The 18,130-nt window shown below is 35.2% G+C and overlaps 1 protein-coding gene across 1 annotated transcript; it reads left to right on the top strand.

Moving 5' to 3' along the window:
- Window positions 1-473: 473 nt before the first annotated feature.
- LOC107621891 (glucose-6-phosphate 1-dehydrogenase 6, cytoplasmic-like) lies at window positions 474-7,197 on the top strand. The gene is made up of 7 exons (XM_088509769.1): window positions 474-682; window positions 775-842; window positions 983-1,043; window positions 6,114-6,184; window positions 6,443-6,590; window positions 6,682-6,810; window positions 7,036-7,197. The coding sequence occupies exons 1-5, from the start codon at window positions 655-657 to the stop codon at window positions 6,497-6,499; spliced, it is 285 nt and encodes a 94-aa protein (XP_088365895.1). The 5' UTR covers window positions 474-654; the 3' UTR covers window positions 6,500-6,590; window positions 6,682-6,810; window positions 7,036-7,197.
- Window positions 7,198-18,130: the final 10,933 nt, after the last annotated feature.

The following is an 18,130-nucleotide window of genomic DNA, read 5'->3' as shown; positions in this document are numbered from 1 at the left end:
GAAGGAGGAGAAGGAGAAGGAGAAAGAAACGGAAAAAGAGTGCGTGATTTGAAAAGTTGTTACAATAACTTGGATAGACTTGGATAAGGATTTTACTTGGATGTAAAGTTTTATTCTTAAAAAAAATAATTTGATGTAGAAGTTTCTAAGTTTTAAACATGAAAAGATTTTAGTTTTTCATTTATATTTGCAAAGTTCAATTCTTAACTCCTTTTGAATATACATATCTAATATTTAATTAATTTTATTGTTTGGAGATTTATTTATCATTTATATCTTTAGAATTATTTTTTTCAATGATATGAAGTTTTGTAAGCATAACAAACATGACTCGTGCAGGTATCTTGTTCCTGCCAAAGATTCTTTTCTGAATCTGGTTAGCATTTCCCTTGTTTGCGTTGTTGTACTTGTATATAAATTTCATTTTAGTCTCACTAAAAAACACTTCTTATCATCCTAAAATGTTCATTCTGTCTCATTTTTTCTCTTTCATTTAGATCAAATACATAAGTGGCTCTTACGATTCTGAGAAAGGTTTTCGCTTGTTGGACAAAGATTTCAGAGCATGAATATTCAAAAGACAGCGGAGAGGGTTCGTTTCGGCGGCTTTTCTATCTTGAACTTCCTCCTTCGGTATATCCATCTATTTGCAAGATGATCAAGACTTGTAGCATGAATAAATGTAAGAGTTACAATCTATGGTGATGTACTTAATACTTATTGTTTGCTCCATGAGCTCTGTCTAAACCCTTTTCATTTTATTCATATCGGCAGTTGGTACTTCATTTCACAAATCAATTGTTTTTGTCTCTTTGGAACCGTGCAACATCGACAATGTACATGTGAGATTCTTTTTTTAAGTCAAAGTTACGAAATTGGCTTAATGGTTTCACCCAAGGTTGTAACTTTTAAGGGTTAATCTTGTCAACATTTTTTTTTATGTGCACACCAAATGAACATTTTGCTGCTGATTTCATTGCAGATAATTTTCAAAGAGGATTTTAGAACTAAAGTCCATGGTGGATATTTTGACCAATATGGGGGTATGTGTAGAATTTTGATTTAGTCAAATTATTCAATGATGCTTTCAAATGACAAGTGATGCGAATAGATAATAAAAGGGATACTAATGAAAAGAATTTCTGTATAGCAATTTTACTTTCACTGATGATATTGAAAGTTGAACTTGATTTTTCATTTTTTTTACATGCATTAATATTAAATATCTATTATTCGTTTTGTATAGAATTTCTCTTATTACGCGTGTGGAGGTATAAATCATTAGTATACAACTTTTAATTTGGCAGAATTATGATAAAATTATGAAGGAATAAGAAAAGAAATGATGAAAAATATTGTACTTTATATTTTTTGATTGATTGTTAATTGATTGAATTATGAAGGTAAAAAGAGAGAGAGAGAGAGAGAGAGAGTCATTGCCTACGAAAGATAAAAGTAAACATAAGGTAAGAAGGTAACATAAAGATAAGATAAGATGATAAAGGTTAAAATTGTAATTGAATTTATGTATTATGTTGGGATGAATTTGTGGGCCGTGAGACTTCTTTATTGTTGTCATGGGCTAAAGTGGAAGAATGATTTAATACACCTTCGCAAGTTGGAGGATGAAAGATGTCAAGAACACCAAGTTTATTGAGATTAAGATGGAAGAGTTGAAAAGATAAAGGTTTGGTGAAGATGTCAGCTAGCTGTCTAGAAGAGGGTATGAGGAGAAGTTTCATCGCTCCAACTTGAGCTTTTTATCGAACCAAGTGATAATCAACCTCTAAATATTTGGTCCGTTCATGAAAAATTAGATTAGTAGTAATATGAAGAGCACTCTGATTATCACAATATCAAATTGGTGGGCGGATAGGAGAGATGCGTAAAAATTGTAACACATTCAGTATCCATTGAAGTTCACAAGTTGTGTTGGCAAGTGCACGATATTCTGCTTCAGTGGATGCGCGGGCAACGGTAGTTTGTGTCTTGGTCTTCCAAGAGACTAAAGAGCTGCCTAAGAAGAAACAATAGCCTGTTAAAGATTGTCAAGTGTTAGGACATCCGGCTCAATCAGAATCACTGAAGTCGAGAAGCTGAATTTTTTATTCTCTTAGAAAGAAAAGTCCTTTGCCGGGGATAGTTTTCAGATATCATAACACATGCTTGGCAGCTTGAAAATGAGATTCAGTAGGAGATGCCATAAATTGACTTAATTATTGAGTGACATACATGATGTCTGATCGAGTAGTAGTGAGATAGATAAGACGCCCAACCAAACAGCAATATATAAAAGGGTCAGATAGCAGAGAATTTTGTCTTGATATAGTCTTGTGGTACTATCCATTGGAACAGAGGCAATTTTAGCACCTAATAAACCAGAATCCTCCAAAAGATCAAGACAATATTTTCTCTGAGATAAGCGAATTCCCTTCGCTGATTGAGTGACCTAAATACCCAAAAAATATTTTAATGGACCCAAGTCTTTAATTCGAAAGTGTTGGTGCAAAATAAACTTAATGGCAGCAATTCCAGAAATAGAATTACTAGTGAGAACAATGTTGTCAACATAGACTAGAAGGATAGAAATTTGAGTTCCATTGAATTTAACAAATAGACTATAATCAGATAAGGTCTGCTGATATCCATGAGATAGCAAAAGATGAGAAAGTATGTCATACCACATACAACTAGATTGTCGTAAACCATATAGTGACTCCAGCAGCTTGCAGTATTGATTCGGTTGAGGAGATGTAAACTTGGGTGGCAGAGTCATGTAAACATCCTAAAAAGATCCTCATGTAAGAAAGCATTATTGACATCCAACTGATGTATGGGCCAATACTTCATAGAGGCCAATGCTAAAATTAATCTGATGGTGGCAGGCTTGACAACAGGGGAGAAAGTTTCCAAGAAATCAACACCTTCAATCTGAGTGAACCCTTTAGCCACAAGGCGTGTTTTATATCGATCAATTGAACCATCAGGCTTGTTTTTTATGCGATAGACCCATTTATATCCAACTGGCTTAATGCTTGTAGCGCAATCAACAAGACGCCAAGTTTTATTCAACTCAAGAGCATCCAGCTCATCTTTCATAGCACTACGCCAATTAGAATGTTGATTGACGTCTTTAAAAGGCTTTGGCTCAACATCGGAATGTAGAGATAAAAGAAACTTATGATGAGAAGATGAAAGAGAAGAAAAATACATAACTGAAGATAGAGGATAACGACATTTTGAGGGAGAGAGATTTGTGGAAGTGAGAGAGAAATTACACAAGTAATCAGAGAGATATGCTGAAGGTCGGTGAGGTCGGTCGAAATGACGAGGATAAGATTGCTCAGGTGGCGAGGAAGGTGACGTGGGATGAAGAGGAGATGGTGGGTTAGTGTCTATTGCAGAAAGAGAGGAGGTTGTATGACTTGAAATAGATTCCGGGGTCATGAATTCAAGTTGGTTAGGACACGTAGTAAGGAAGAAAAATGGGTTGTTGGAGAAAAGAAAAAATTGGATGGAAGTGGATCAATGGGTATGGGTGAGGGTCCAACTGGAAGACTAACGGAATCTTGTTTTTGAGAAGGTATGGTTTTACAAATCCTTCCCAATTTTGTTCTATGGTTGAAAACTTGCTTCCTAAACCTTAAATTGTCAAATTTTAATTCCCCTTTTTACCATTCGATGCCGTGATCTGTGTGTTAAGTGTTTTAAGGATTTATAAGGCAGGAATGGCTTTGAGGATGGAAAGGAAGCTCGCAAAAATGGAAGGAACACAAGAAACTAAGGAGCTGACCAGTGAGGGTCGGCGCACACGCGTACCTGACGCAGATGCGCAACTTGGCGCACTCAACAGCGAAGTGCACGTGTACTTGACGCATGCGCGTGACACGCGAAGAAGACCATCGACGCGTACGCGTGCCTAGCGCGTACGCGTGACGTGCGTAATACTCTGCGACTGCAGAAACTGCTGGGGGCGATTTTGAGCTGAGTTTGGACCCAGTTTTCGGCTCAGAAACACAGACTAGAGCCAGGGAACAGCAGAGACTCAAGACACATTCACACATTCTCAGTTTTTAGTTTTTAGTTTTTGAATCTGTGAGAAACACTACTTCCTCCAGGGTTCTTCATAGTCATACCCCTTCTAGTTCTACATTTTGGATTGGATATTGAAGAGAGTTACTACCTCCGTTAGAGTCTTTATCATTATAGTTTGTTTCCTATTTCCTTACTCTTTTAATTTCCATTTATCTTATTCAGAGTCACATTTGGATATTTCTGATTTTGGGATTTATTAATGCAAAGAACAATTTTCCATTTAGTTTCATTATTTGCTTGCTTTCCTCCAATTAATTTGATTACTATGTCTTCCTTTTACCCCTTGTATGTGTATGTGGAAATGGCATCCATGTCAATGGAGTAGACTTCCAACTTGACCTTGGAGTTGATTAATAGGAGACCCTTGAGTTGGAAAACTCAAGAGTTAATTCGTAATTGGGAGTTGTTGGCTGTCTCTCTAGTCACTAACGCTAATCCTTCCCAAGGGAGAGGGTTAGGACAATAGAAGTTGGCTCAACTACTTGACTTTCCTTTATTCGGTAAAGGTTAACTAAGTAGAAACAATAACCTATTACTAATTAATCTTGGGAAAATCCGACAGGGATAGAACTTCCGATTAATCTTCTCCTGGTCAAGGCTTTTTATCTTATTGAATTTATAATCATTTACTTTCCCACTCTCCAACTCTAAAATCTCTGAGCAACATCCTGACCAATAATTAACACTCTCTTAGTAACTCGTTGGGAGACGACCTGGGATTTCTACTCCCAGTATTTTATTCTTAAATTTGTGACAAACTCTTTTAAATTGATACGCGGAATTTTCATTGGTTAAGAACTATACTCGCAATGTTAGTTCATTATAAACTCTTAATCAACAATTTTCCGCACGTCAAGTATCTTTATTGGAAGAAAGTGCCATGAAAGAAAAATTTTGGGCTGACGAGAAGTCCAAAAGAGGCTTTTGATGAAGTTGTTGGTGTGTTGCGTACGCACACTTCAACTTATGTCCACTATAGCAAATTATATATCATTTCGAAGTCCCGGACGTTAGCTTTCCAATGCCGCTAAAACCGCCTCATTTTGACCTCTGTAGCTCAAGTTATGATCAATTTAGTATCGAGAGGTCAGGACTGGCAGCTTTCCAAATCCCATCTCTTCATGGTTTCTTCCCTTTTGCATGATCTTCTCCTCACTTATCCAACCCATGCTTGCCTTGGAAATCTAAAATCACTTAACAAATACATTAAGGCACCAAATGGGATTAAAGTGAATAGAATTTATTAAAATTAAGTGCAAAAAAGTATGTTTTCACTTTTAAGCATAATTTAGGAAGAAATCTCAAAAGTATGCTATTTATTAGATGAATAAATGTGGGTTTATGTGATGAAATCCACTCAAATCAAACCAAAATATATCATAAAATATGGATTCATCATGTGCCCTTTCTCCTTGACCTAGGATAGAGTAGGGAGGCAGCTCGGCAATTCGAAGAAGATAGCTTTGAGCTAAATTGGAAGGTTGATTATTCATAGTGGGAGGGGAGGTTAAAGGGATTTTAGGATCTAAATTGGTTGGTTTATCTATGGATGAGCTCTGATACCATGATAAAACTATGAAAGAATAAAAAAAATGAAAATGTTATACTTTGTATTTCTTGATTGATTGTTAATTGATTGAATTATGAAGGTAAATATATATATATATATATATGAAGATAAAAGTAAAGATAAGATAAGAATGTAACATAAAGATAAGATAAGATTATAAAGACTAAAATTGTAACTAAATTTATGTATTCTATTGGGCTGAGTTTGTGGGCCGTGAGACTTTTTATTATTGTCATGGACTAAGGTGGAAGAATAGTTTAATAAATTATCCTAAGCATTATTCAAAACCATATGCTTCAGGCGAGCTCTTCATTTTCATAATGATATGGAATAATACACTTTGACATTGTTATAATTATTTTGTCTTGTCAAGTGGATGCTTTTGTTAAATCATAGCTCATAAGATATCGAATATGTTGAATTTTCTCATCACTTTTCTACCACTTAGGTTCTCCGCTTGGTTGCTATGGAAAAGCCTGTTTCTCTCAATTCGAGCACATTCGGGATGAGAGAGTGAAGGTTTGTGCATTTTCCCTTCAATTTATGTAGAAATTATCATGTTATGCTGCTATTTCATTCGACTTTTCTGATATGAGGCCATCAATATCAGCAGAAAATCCTTGTTCTCCTTTTAAATCGGGTTTTCATACTTGCAAATTTTAATTGAATCAATGAGATATTTTCATAGTTGCACTTCAATATTTATCTAGATTTTGAGATATTCCATAGTATCCAATCGAAGTCTAAAGTGTTTTCTATTGGTCACAAAAAATGCAGGTTCTTGAATTAGTAGTACCTATTAGCGACGATGAGATTGTTCTTGGACAATATTAAGGCTATAGAGATGACCCAACCGTACCTGATGATTCGAACACTCCAACGTTTGCAGCTGTTATTCTGCGCATACACAACGAAAGATGGGAAGGTATGATAAAATCTTTAGCATTTTCTTCCCTAGGGAAAATAAACATAATTATCTTGTCATGCATTTCATGATTTTTTTTTTTCGGCATCAGGTGTTCCTTTCATACTAAAAGCAGGGAAGGCCTTAAATTCTAGAAAAACAGAGCTACGAGTTCAATTCAAGGATGTTCCTGGTGATATTTTCAAGGATATTCCTCATGAAATTTACCTTAATTTTCCTGGTACTGTACCTTTTTCATTTTTGGGTGTTATCTCTTCATACATGAAAAGTATTGAGATGTTGATCATCTCAATAATCCATAATCGCAAACATGACAAACATAGATACATGTTCTTTATCGGCTTTGAAAGTGAATATAAATGTTTTCTAGTAAATAATTTTCCTCGTTCATCAAAATATTAATGTCTGCAAAAGGAAACCTCACTGTAAACTTGTGCATCTCTAGGTCAAAAGCATAGAAGAAATGGGTTTCGTATCTGCCTATAGCCTTCAGAAGCTATTTACATGAAGCTTATAGTATACGATCGCCTACGTTTTGACGATTCTCTATATTATCAGATGCATTCATTGAGATTGGAAGTTTGATGTTCATATAGCAAATATAGATCTCCCAATACACTGTATGGAATCAAATTTCTTGATATTTAAATGTGGAATTGGCACGGTTAAATCCAAAATTATTTTACTTTTATCTCAACTTGTAATAATTAGACTAAATCTTCTTTGCCGAATCACTGAAGAAGTGCACTCCATCTATTGATTTCTTGTAATCACTCACTTGATAATTTAATGTTAAGTGTATTTAAAAACCATTATATATTAGACTTAGATTATGCATTTGCTTTATATGACTTTTACAAATATGGGTGTTCATGGATCGGATCCAATCCGCATATATCCGGTGTTTATTCGAATCCGATCCGAAAATTGCGGATATAGATCCTATCCACAAGGTTATCGGATCGGATCCGATCCGCACATTAATATGATCAGATTGCGGATTTTGTGTAGGTATCCACATATCCGATCCGCATATTCCTGTATCTGCAAAAATAAAGAAATAAATAAGTAATTATTCTTTTTATATTTTATTTCAACTAATCATTATCATATATGTTGTATTATTTTAATTTATTATTTAAGAAAAGTATGTTTAATATTATTTTAAGAGTAAACATATTTAAAAGAATAGAAAAAATAAATTTTATTGATACTTTTTAACAAAAACAAGCTTTTAAAAATATTTTTATATTTTGTGGATATATCCGATATTCAATATCGGATCCAAACTTAAAAACTGCGAATATTTGAGCCGATCCGATCCAATTATTTTAGTGCGGATCGGATCTCAGCTCTATTTACAAATCCATTGTTGCAGGACAAGCTAGGTAGTTTGAAGATGTCCACACATCAAAGCAAATAGGATTTGTCCTACTGGCGGCGGAAAGAAGGGATTACCATTCAGGAGGCTTATGATAGTCTCATTCTCAACACGTATGTTCACTTTCCCAGTTCATATTTTATGAATTATCAATTTTTTAGTCTTCTTTTATTATACATCCAAGTCACATAATAACACTAATGGATGACTTACCAATCAGTTCGATAGTTCGAAAGAAATAGATTTGAGTTGAATAATAATAGCAATTGTATCGTGGTTTGCAGGATTAGAGGCGATCAGCAACAATTCTTTCGTAACAAATTGTTACGTGGCTTGGTACAATGTTTCATATATCTTTGAAAGACTAATATAATGTGCTTAACTATATCAGGCATTATGAAAGATCTTCACCCCATTATTACATAGAATTGTTAGAGGGAAGTTCAAATCACTCCCTTATGCGAAAAGCGGGCTATGTTGAAACACGCATTTGTGTAAAGAGCCTGCGTTTTTAGTTGCTTAATATATATACAATAAAAATCTTATATGGAGCCCTCCTATATATAATAGTTTATGGATTTTCTAAGAACTGTACTCTCTTCAAAGTCGAATTGCTCGAGTATGTTACGGATTTGGTTTGCATACACTTGTTTATGTTTGTCTTTAATATGGAGCAAGTTAATCCATTTATCTTCATTCCATTATAATATTTAAAATGTTATTTTTTAAAAACTACTTTTAATAAATTACTTTTGAAAATTACTATCCAATTTAAGGAATAAAATGTCCACAAAAGGTATTATGATGAAGGAACGAAACCTCGACAAATAGTTGTCCTAGTACTAATATACGGAAAAAAATTATGAAAAAAAAAATTTGTAAAATGACAATAGATAATTAATCACTAATTCGTGTTGAATTTGTAAATTTGATTAGGTGTTACTCGTGTGAATTCTATTATCTTAATTTAAGGGTAATTAAGTTTTTAACTTCTCACTTTAAAAAATTTTAAATCTTTAGTGTATATATATTTATATAATATTTAAAAAGATAACCATATCAAAATCCGTAACAAAAATTACACTCTTTTTTTGGAGAAATATGATTCAAAAGATATTATTTTATGTAAATAACATTCAGATAAGTAGAGTAAAAGAAGAAAGAATGCTTAAGGTATAATTATTAACTAATCATTTTACTAGTAATTTAATGAGAATAAGATAAGATATCAAGAATAAGAATAAAATATAAAAACAGAAATATAACCATAATTATTAAAATCAAATTGGATTTGTCAGTTTGATTGAAAAAACTGGTGAATTAAGTTCTAAATCGGACTGGTTTAGTATTCTGACCGTTTGAAAAAGAAAATCGATTAAAACTAGATAGAACTGGTGCGAACCAATCAGAACAGCAAATCAACAATTAACAAAAAAAACTCATATTTAGGTTTGAACTTGCGTCTTCTTACATGTATAGTGGCAACTAGCAACTGGTTCTTCATTACATTTGTCTTTTTTTTTTAAATAGATAGCATATATAAATTAAATTATATTTTAAAAATGTATATTTATTGATTATAATTTAAACAGTTTAACTAGTGATCCACCAATTAAACTAATAAATTAGTAAACTAGTAGCCTGATCGATTTGATCACTAGCTCGATTTTTCGATTTTAACAATTAGGGATATATTGATATAACTATAGTTCTGAAAAATCGAATTGGACCAGCCGATCCGACCGATTCTAACCATGAACTAGTAGCAATCATGATCCGGTTAGTCTCCTAAGATCGTTGATAAAAAAACCGATGGTGAACTATTGAACCGGCCAGAAACTAAAGATAAAGTTTTTGTTTGACTCTGCCTCTTGCTTCTCTTCCATTGTCCAAGCTGAGCTAGGTTGTAGAGGTGAACTTTATTTATTTATTTTGGTTATTGTATACGAATTTTTTTTCTCTTCTAGGTGAGCTTTAGTAAAAACAGTTATAAATTGATATAGCCAATTCTAATATTTTGAACAACGAAAATAAGATCATTATATTCTGGATTATTGAAATATATCTTGACTAGATATATCTTGATCATTATATTCTTGACTATAATTTTGAGCATTTGTTTAATTGATGATTTTCATTTATTTAACGCTATAAATAATAAGGAGGTACACCGAAAAGTTAGCACACACAACAGATATTTTTTTTGTTCAATTATAAGAAATTATGCATAACTTGAGTCAAGATGAATGAATTAATAAGCAATAACATAACGAGATCCCTGCGTTGTTCATGGCCTCAAGCTTGCCCTACACTCATTGCTCCATCTCCAATAACCAAAATCACATTGTTGTTCTTTCCCAACAGATCCCTTCCAACCATAAACATGAAAGAATAATTTAATAGTTTAAGGGTTTAAATATAACATATACCCTTAGGACATGGAATGTTAAAGAAATGTTTGAGAGTTGGCATGGAATGCATAATAGACAACAGGGGAAGAAGATGTGGATGTCAGTGTTCTTTGCAGTGATTTGGAACATCTGGTTGGAACGGAATGCACGAATCTTCAAGAATGCAAGAGCAAGCCTGGAGGTCATACACACAAGGACGTTGATGAGCTACACGGAATGGAGTGGTGGTGATCCTGGGGGAGGATGAGAGTATTGGGGATAGTAGGGGTTGGTTTATTTGTTGGTAGCTGGTTATGTGTCTTCTTCTTTCTTTTATTTGCTCCACTTTAATGTGTTGAGCTTCCTTTGTTTCAAAAAAAAAAAACCCTTAGGACATATAATAATAAGTTTACGTTAGTGGAAGGTTTTAATTTTTTCATTTAATAAATATAAAACAAATGTATTGAAAATTTAAAATTTTTTTATTTTCAATAATTTTTTTTTTTCAATTTGTAATCTTAGCATGTATTCTTATTACACCAGATAGATAAACCCATACTTTAATAGTCAAAATTATAATTGAAGGTCCTGATAAAATAAAAAAAACAAAAGTAAATTACAATTGAATATGGAAGTATTTACATCACAGGACATATATCTCTCTGAATACAAAGCTAAGGACATCAAATTTAAAATCTACCCTAAGACATCATAAACCATTGCATAATTTGACTATAAAATCAAAGCATACCAGACACACAAGATTTTAGAGTTCAAGAGCTTAACACAATGACATCTGATTTTTTAAGAAGATGAATTTCCACTTCTCAAAGAAGGAACACTACCAGCAAAGTCATCGGAGTGTATTAGTATATCAAGTGTTTAAATTCCAAGTTTTACGGGAATATAAACTTACAAAGTACACTTGCCATTCACCTAATATATTTTCTTATCAAATTAACTAAAGATAATGTAACCAAGAAATATTTTCTCTAAAATGATGAAGAGGGTGAACATAAGCAAGAGAGTTAATAAAATCATATGATTCATCAATGATAGATGAAGCATCCCTCATGATGTTAGTATCCATTCTAATCAAAATACAATCATAGTTTTAAACCAGGAAATCATGACCATTTCTCGTGTGTAACACGAACCTTCACTATAAAAATAAATTTAAAAGTTAATTGATAAACGGATATTTTATACGTTTTTTGGCATCATTTTTATATTGTTTTAGTTATATTTTGTTTAAGTTTTATTATATTTTCATAGGTTTTAGTGAAAAATTCACATTTTTGGATTCTACTTTGAGTTGTTGTGTTTTATGATAATTTTAGGTAATTTCTGCCTGGAATTGAGGAGCTTTGGCAAAGTCTAATTCAGAGGTAAGGAAAGCATAGCAGATGCTGTTAGGATCTAACCTCTGTGCACTCAAACAAGCATTTCTGGAGCTACAGAGGTCCACATTACACGTTCTCAACGACGTTGGAAAGCTAACTTCCAGAGATTTCTAACAATATATAATGGTTTATACTTTTCTTCGAAGGAGCATGCCCATATTGGGCGTTGAACGCCAAAGAGCTACCCCCTGGCTGGCGTTCAACACCCCAAAGAGACAAGCCAGCGTTGAACGCCCAAGAACCACCCTATTCCTGGCGTTCAACGCCCACCAAGACACAAGGCAGTTCCCATCACCCCCTAATGGGAATTCAACACCCATTCCTCAGAGTTGGATGCCAAGCTCAGCCCAAGTACTCAACCAAAGTGGGCCCAAGGATGGATGTTCACACCTCTAGTCTATTCTATCATATTTCTGTACTTCTTAGTTATTAGGTTATTATTTATAGGAGAAGAACACCCATGTTTAGGATCTTCTGCCTCACTTTTTTCTTTACACGTTTTACTTTCTATAAAAGCATGAGCAACTAAACCTCCTAAGTTAGGGTTAGGAGCTCTGCCGATTCTCATGAATTAATAATATTACTGTTCTATTTCAATACACTTTTGGTTCCATTCTCTTGTACATTTTTGTTCTTCATCTCATGAATTGAGAATGACCCGTGACAATCATCCTTGTTCTACATGGGTTCCGTGTGAGTCTTGACTCGGATAACATTGAACCACAGCTAGAGAATGCACTGTAGATTCCAAGAGCATGCCTGGACAACTTTGGATATGTGACATATAAGAAGCAGCATTCTCTGATGCGAAAGATCCGACCTTGTCTGTGGCGTTTTGGGTAGGATCACAAAGGGAGTGGATTGCTTAGGTCTTTACCTTCAGCTATAGCGTGAAGCCATGAGTTAATCTGATGAGGATGCTACATGGGTTGCTCGGATATGGTGGACTGCTATAGTTTAGAAGAGACTAACTTGATGAGGATGCTACATGAGTTAGTCAATTACGGCTACCATTGAATGAATCATTCGTTGTTGAAGTAGACAGTAAGAAAAGTTAATCCAGAAGGAATACGCATCTCCAAAGCCTTAACTGAATATCTATCATTGCTTTTACACTAATATGGTATTTCGTTATTTACTTTTCGTTTATGCTCCTTAACAAACAACAATCTTTTCTAATTTCCTGACTAAGATTTACAAGATAGCCATTGTTTGCTCAATCCGACAATCTCCGTGGGATTCAACCCTCACCCACCTGAGGTATTACTTGGATGACCCGGTGCACTTGCCGGTTCAGTTGTGCAGAGTTCAATTTCACGCACCAAGTTTTTGGCGCCGTTGCTGGGGATTGTTCTGAGATTGACAAACTACCGGACTATCATGTTGCTTAGATTAGGTACTTTTTAAGGTTTAGTTACTCTTTTGTTTGTGTATTTTGTTTTCTTTTTCAAAAATTTTTCAAAAACCTTTTCGTTTCTTTATTAATCTTTTTCTTTGTTTGAGTCTTGTGTCAGTTTTTAAGTTTGGTGTCCCTTTTTGTGTTCATCTTTTCTTTAAATTTTCGAAATTGTTCTTGAGTGTTCATCTTAGTATTCGAATTTGTTCATACACCAGTCCGAGCTACAAGGTCCGAGTTGGCCGAAGACAACAGGACCGACCTCTTGGAAGGTTGGCCCATTACCAACCTCTTCACAAAGAGTTCGAAAGATCGCAACAGAGGCCCAAGAAGGCCCAGAACGAAGGATCACTGCCCACTAGAAGGCGGCTGACCAAAAAGATAAGGATCTCTTCCACAAAAGATAAGATAAGATAACCAAATTATCTCAAAGGAAGGTCATCAAGCTTTACTATAAATACACTGGAACACCCAGGTATAACTCACTCTCCAACTCTACAAAAAACCTGCCTAAAGCCCTTGCTAACTTAAGCATCGGAGTCTCTTACAGGTACTACCACCCTCCGGTGACCAAGGATCATCAGCACCCCCTGCTCCAACAAATCAGACACAGCAGCCTTGACCATTCCAGAAGATCTCGTCCGAGATCGACCTCCAGTTTCAGGTAACCTCCGGAACAGAATTGTTCTTGGTAATTTTTCTTGTTTGATTTCAAAAATTCTAAATTTTGGTGTCTTTTGGTGTTTTTCTTTCAAATTTTTGAAAAATGGTGTCCATGGATCTTAAAATTTTAAGTTTTGTGTCTCTTAGTTGTTTTTCTTTTTCCTTAAAATTTGAAAATAAAAAAAAATTTCTTTTATCTTTCTTTAATTTTTCGAAAATCTTAACTATTTTTTCTTATCTTGATTTAAAAATTTTAAGTTTGATGTATTCTTGTCAGTAAAGTTTAAATTTTGAATTTCAAATCTTTATCTTATCTTTTATCTTTCTTTAAATTTCAAAAATCCTATCTTATCTTACTTTAATCTCAAATTTAAAAAAAAATTTCTTCAAAATTTCAAAATTTAAAATTCAAATTTCAAATTTCAAAATCAAATCTTTTTCAAAAATCAAATCTCAAATCTTATCTTTGCAAATCTTTTTCAATTCTTTATCACATCTTCTTGCTTTGAGTCCTTCCTATCTTATCTACTTTTAAATTTTAAAACTTTTAAATTTCAAATCTCTACCTTCTTTTTAAAATTCAAATTCAAATTCAAATCTTTTACTTTGTTTTCAATTCTTGTTTATTAAGTTAGTTACTTGTTTTACCTTATTCTCTTTCTATTTTCTTTTTCTTCTCTCTTTCTCTTCTATTTTCAAAAACTTCCTAATTACTTTTTCTCTCCCCTATTTTCGAAAAACAACAATTAATTTTCAAATCTTCTTAGTTAATTAGTTATCTTAGCTTCTAATTTCTTTCCTTTTTTCAAAATTATTTAAATAAATAAAATAAAAACAAAAAAAATTTAATTCTAGTTTCCCTTTTTACTTCTAATTTTCGAATTCCATCTCTCCCTACCTCCATTCTTCTTGTCTTCTCAAGACATCTCACTGGAAGTGCTCTATACCCTAATATAGAGAGACCTACCTTCCTATTCCCTTGTTTTTTTGCCTGAGTGTACAGGAATAGGAAGAGTTCACCATGGACCCAAATGGGAATGAACAGTTCAAAAGAACTTTTAGATCTTATACAACACCCATACCTGACTTTTATGGAAGAAGTATAAGCATACCCTCAATTCGAGCAAACAATTTTGAACTAAACCCTCAGATAATCACTCTAGTACAGCAAAACTGCCAGTATTTTGGACTTTCACAAGAAGAACCTACTGAATTCCTGGCAAATTTCTTATAGATTGCTGACACAATACACACTGAAGGAGTACATCAGGATGTCTACAGATTGCTACTCTTCCCCTTTGCTGTGAGATGCCAAGCAAAGAGGGGTTGGACAACCAGCCCAAATCTAGTTTGAAAACTTGAAAGCAACTAGTAGACAAGTTTTTGAATCAATGCTTCCCTCCAAGGAAGTTAACCCAGCTAAGACTAGACATCTAAGGCTTCAGACAAGAGAATAATGAATCTCTTCATGATGCTTGGGGGAGGTACAGAATGATGTTACAAAAATGTCCCACTGAAATGTTTTTAGAATGGGTGCAATTAAACATCTTCTATTATGGACTCACAAACGTGGCTAGGATGTCTCTAGACCACTCTGCTGGTGGTTCTATACACATGAGAAAAACAATTGAAGAGACTCAAGAACTCATTGAGACAGTTGCCACCAACCAACATCTGTACTCATTTGGTGAGACATCTATAAAAGGAGAGGTAAAAGCAGTATCTACAGAATCCAACCCTCCAAAACAAAATGGCCCATTGACTCGGCAGCCACAGGCTCTTGCACAACAGTTGTTGGAACTGCAAGAGGCTTTGTAAGAAACTCAGGCTTCCAACAAGAATATAGAGACACAGTTGAGTCAAACTAGGTAGCAATTATCTAAACAGATAAAAGAAGAGTGTCAGGCTATCCAACTAAGGAGTGGAAAAACCTTAAACACCAAGCTTCAGAACAGTAGAAGACAACGGGAGGAAAGGTTGACAGAAGATAAGCAAACGGCAGCCCAGGACACCTCTGAGGGCATTGAACGCCCAGAAGGAAGGCCATTGGCGTTGAACGCCAAGGGGGGAAGTACTCCTGGCGTTAAACGCCAAGGAGGGGGTAGTGCTCTTGACGTTGAATGCCAAGAAGGGGGTAGCAAGGGCGTTGAACACCCAAGTAGGGGTGATCAGACACATACAAGTGCTGATAACACCTCTCTTAAGCAAGCCAATAACCCCATTTCTAGTACTGTAGGCACTCAACCTACATCAACTAAGATTGATGAGTACAAAACCATGATGCCATTTCCCTAGAAGCTCCGTCAAGTAGAAAAAGATAAACAGTTTGCCCGCTTTGTAGACTATCTCAAGACACTAGAAATCAAGATTCCTTTTGCAGAGGCTCTTGAACAGATACCTTCTTATGCTAAGTTCATGAAAGACATATTAAGTCACAAGAAGGATTGGAGAGAGGTAGAAACAGTCGTCCTCACTGAAGATTGCAGTGTAGTAATCCAGAAGAACTTACTAGAGAAACTTCAGGATCCTGGGAGCTTCATGATACCATGCACCCTAGGGGACGCCTGCATAAGGATGGCCCTATGTGATCTTGGAGAAAGCATTAACCTAATTCCTGCATTATTAATAAAGCAGCTCTGTTTGACTCAAGAAGTCAAGCCAACCCGCATATGCCTTCAGTTAGCTGATGGCTCTATCAAGTTTCCACTAGGTGTGGTGGAAGACATGATTACCAGGGTTGGCTCATTTGCTTTTCCCACAGATTTTGTGGTGCTAGAAATTGATGAGCATAAAAGTGCATCCCTCATTTTAGGAAGACCCTTCCTAGCCACGGGATGGAGCCTCATTGACGTTTAAAAAGGGGAAGTAACTCTGAGAGTCAATGAGGATGAATTCGTGCTGAATGCTGTTAAAGTTATGCAGCATCCAGACACCCTAGAGGAATACATGAGCATTGATATCATTGATTCTCTAGTGGAAGAAGTGAATATAGTCAATGGACTCAAAGAAAAACTAGAGGACATCCTTTATGATGTCGAGCCTGATTTAAAAGCACCAGAAGAAAGGAAGGAGACCTTAAAAGGCTCCTAAAGAAGAGGGTGAGCCTCCTAAACTCGAGCTCAAGCCATTACCATCATCCTTGAAATATGCATTTCTAGGAGATGCGGGCACTTATCCTGTGATTATAAGCTTTGCTTTAGAACTACAGGAAGAAGAAGTGTTGATTCAAGTGCTAAAGGAGCACATGACAGCTCTTGGGTGGACTATAAGTAACCTCAAAGGCAATGGTCCAACTTGATTCATGCACAAAATGCGATTGGAAGATGACGCCAAACCTCTGGTGCAACCACAAAGACGACTGAATCCAGCTATGAAGGAAGTAGTGCAAAAGGAAGTTATAAAACTCTGGGAGGCTGAGATTATTTATCCTATTTCGGATAACCCCTGGGTGAGCCCTGTCCAAGTTGTACCCAAGAAGGGAGGAATGACAGTAGTTCACAAAGAAAAAAATAAACTGATTCCCACGAGAACAGTTACAGGGTGGCGTATGTGTAATGATTACAGGAGACTCAATAACGCCACAAGAAAGGATCATTTTCCTTTACCATTCATAGATCAGATGCTAGAGAAGCTAGCCGAGCATGCATTCTATTATTTCCTAGATGGTTATTCTGGTTATAATTAAATTGCAGTGGATCTACAAGATCAAGAAAAGACAGTATTTACATGCCCATATGGAGTGTGTGCTTATAGGAGAATGCCATTCGGCTTATGCAATGCACTTGCCACCTTCCAAAGGTGTATGCTCTCCATTTTTTCTAATATGGTGGAGAAGTTCCTTGAAGTCTTCATGGATGACTTCTCTGTCTTTAGAGATTCATTTGAAACCTGCCTTGACCATCTAGCCCTAGTTCTGAAACGTTGCCAAGAAACAAGCCTAGTTTTAAATAGGAAAAAATGCCACTTCATGGTAACTGAAGGAATTATTCTTGGACATTGAATTTCAAACAAGGGGATAGAGGTGGATCAAGCTAAGGTGGAAGTAATTGAGCGATTACCACTACCCACTAATGTAAAGGCAATCAAAAGTTTCTTAGGACATGCAGGGTTTACAGGAGGTTCATAAAGGATTTTTCGAAAATTGCAAAGCCCCTGTGTAACCTGTTGATCACTGACACTCCATTTTTTTTGATAAGGAGTTCTTGCATGCCTTTGAAACTCTGAAAGCCAAGCTTATCACTGCACCCATCATTTCTGCACCCAACTGGGACTTGCTATTTGAACTGATGTGTGATGCCAGTGACCAT

The sequence above is a fragment of the Arachis ipaensis genome, chromosome B10 (assembly GCF_059453495.1).
Source record: "Arachis ipaensis isolate K30076 ecotype BB chromosome B10, ASM5945349v1, whole genome shotgun sequence".
Classification (NCBI taxonomy): Eukaryota; Viridiplantae; Streptophyta; class Magnoliopsida; order Fabales; family Fabaceae; genus Arachis; species Arachis ipaensis.
This window is presented reverse-complemented; position numbering and strand designations above follow the sequence as displayed.

What these genes read in the sequence shown, in the direction of transcription:
- LOC107621891 (XM_088509769.1), top strand. Translation starts at nt 655, where the DNA reads ATGATCAAGACTTGTAGCATGAATAAAT. An exon ending in GACTTGTAGCATGAATAAAT is followed by an intron (nt 683 to 774) that starts GTAAGAGTTACA and finishes TCATATCGGCAG; the next exon opens with TTGGTACTTCATTTCACAAA. An exon ending in TTCGGGATGAGAGAGTGAAG is followed by an intron (nt 6,185 to 6,442) that starts GTTTGTGCATTT and finishes CAAAAAATGCAG; the next exon opens with GTTCTTGAATTAGTAGTACC.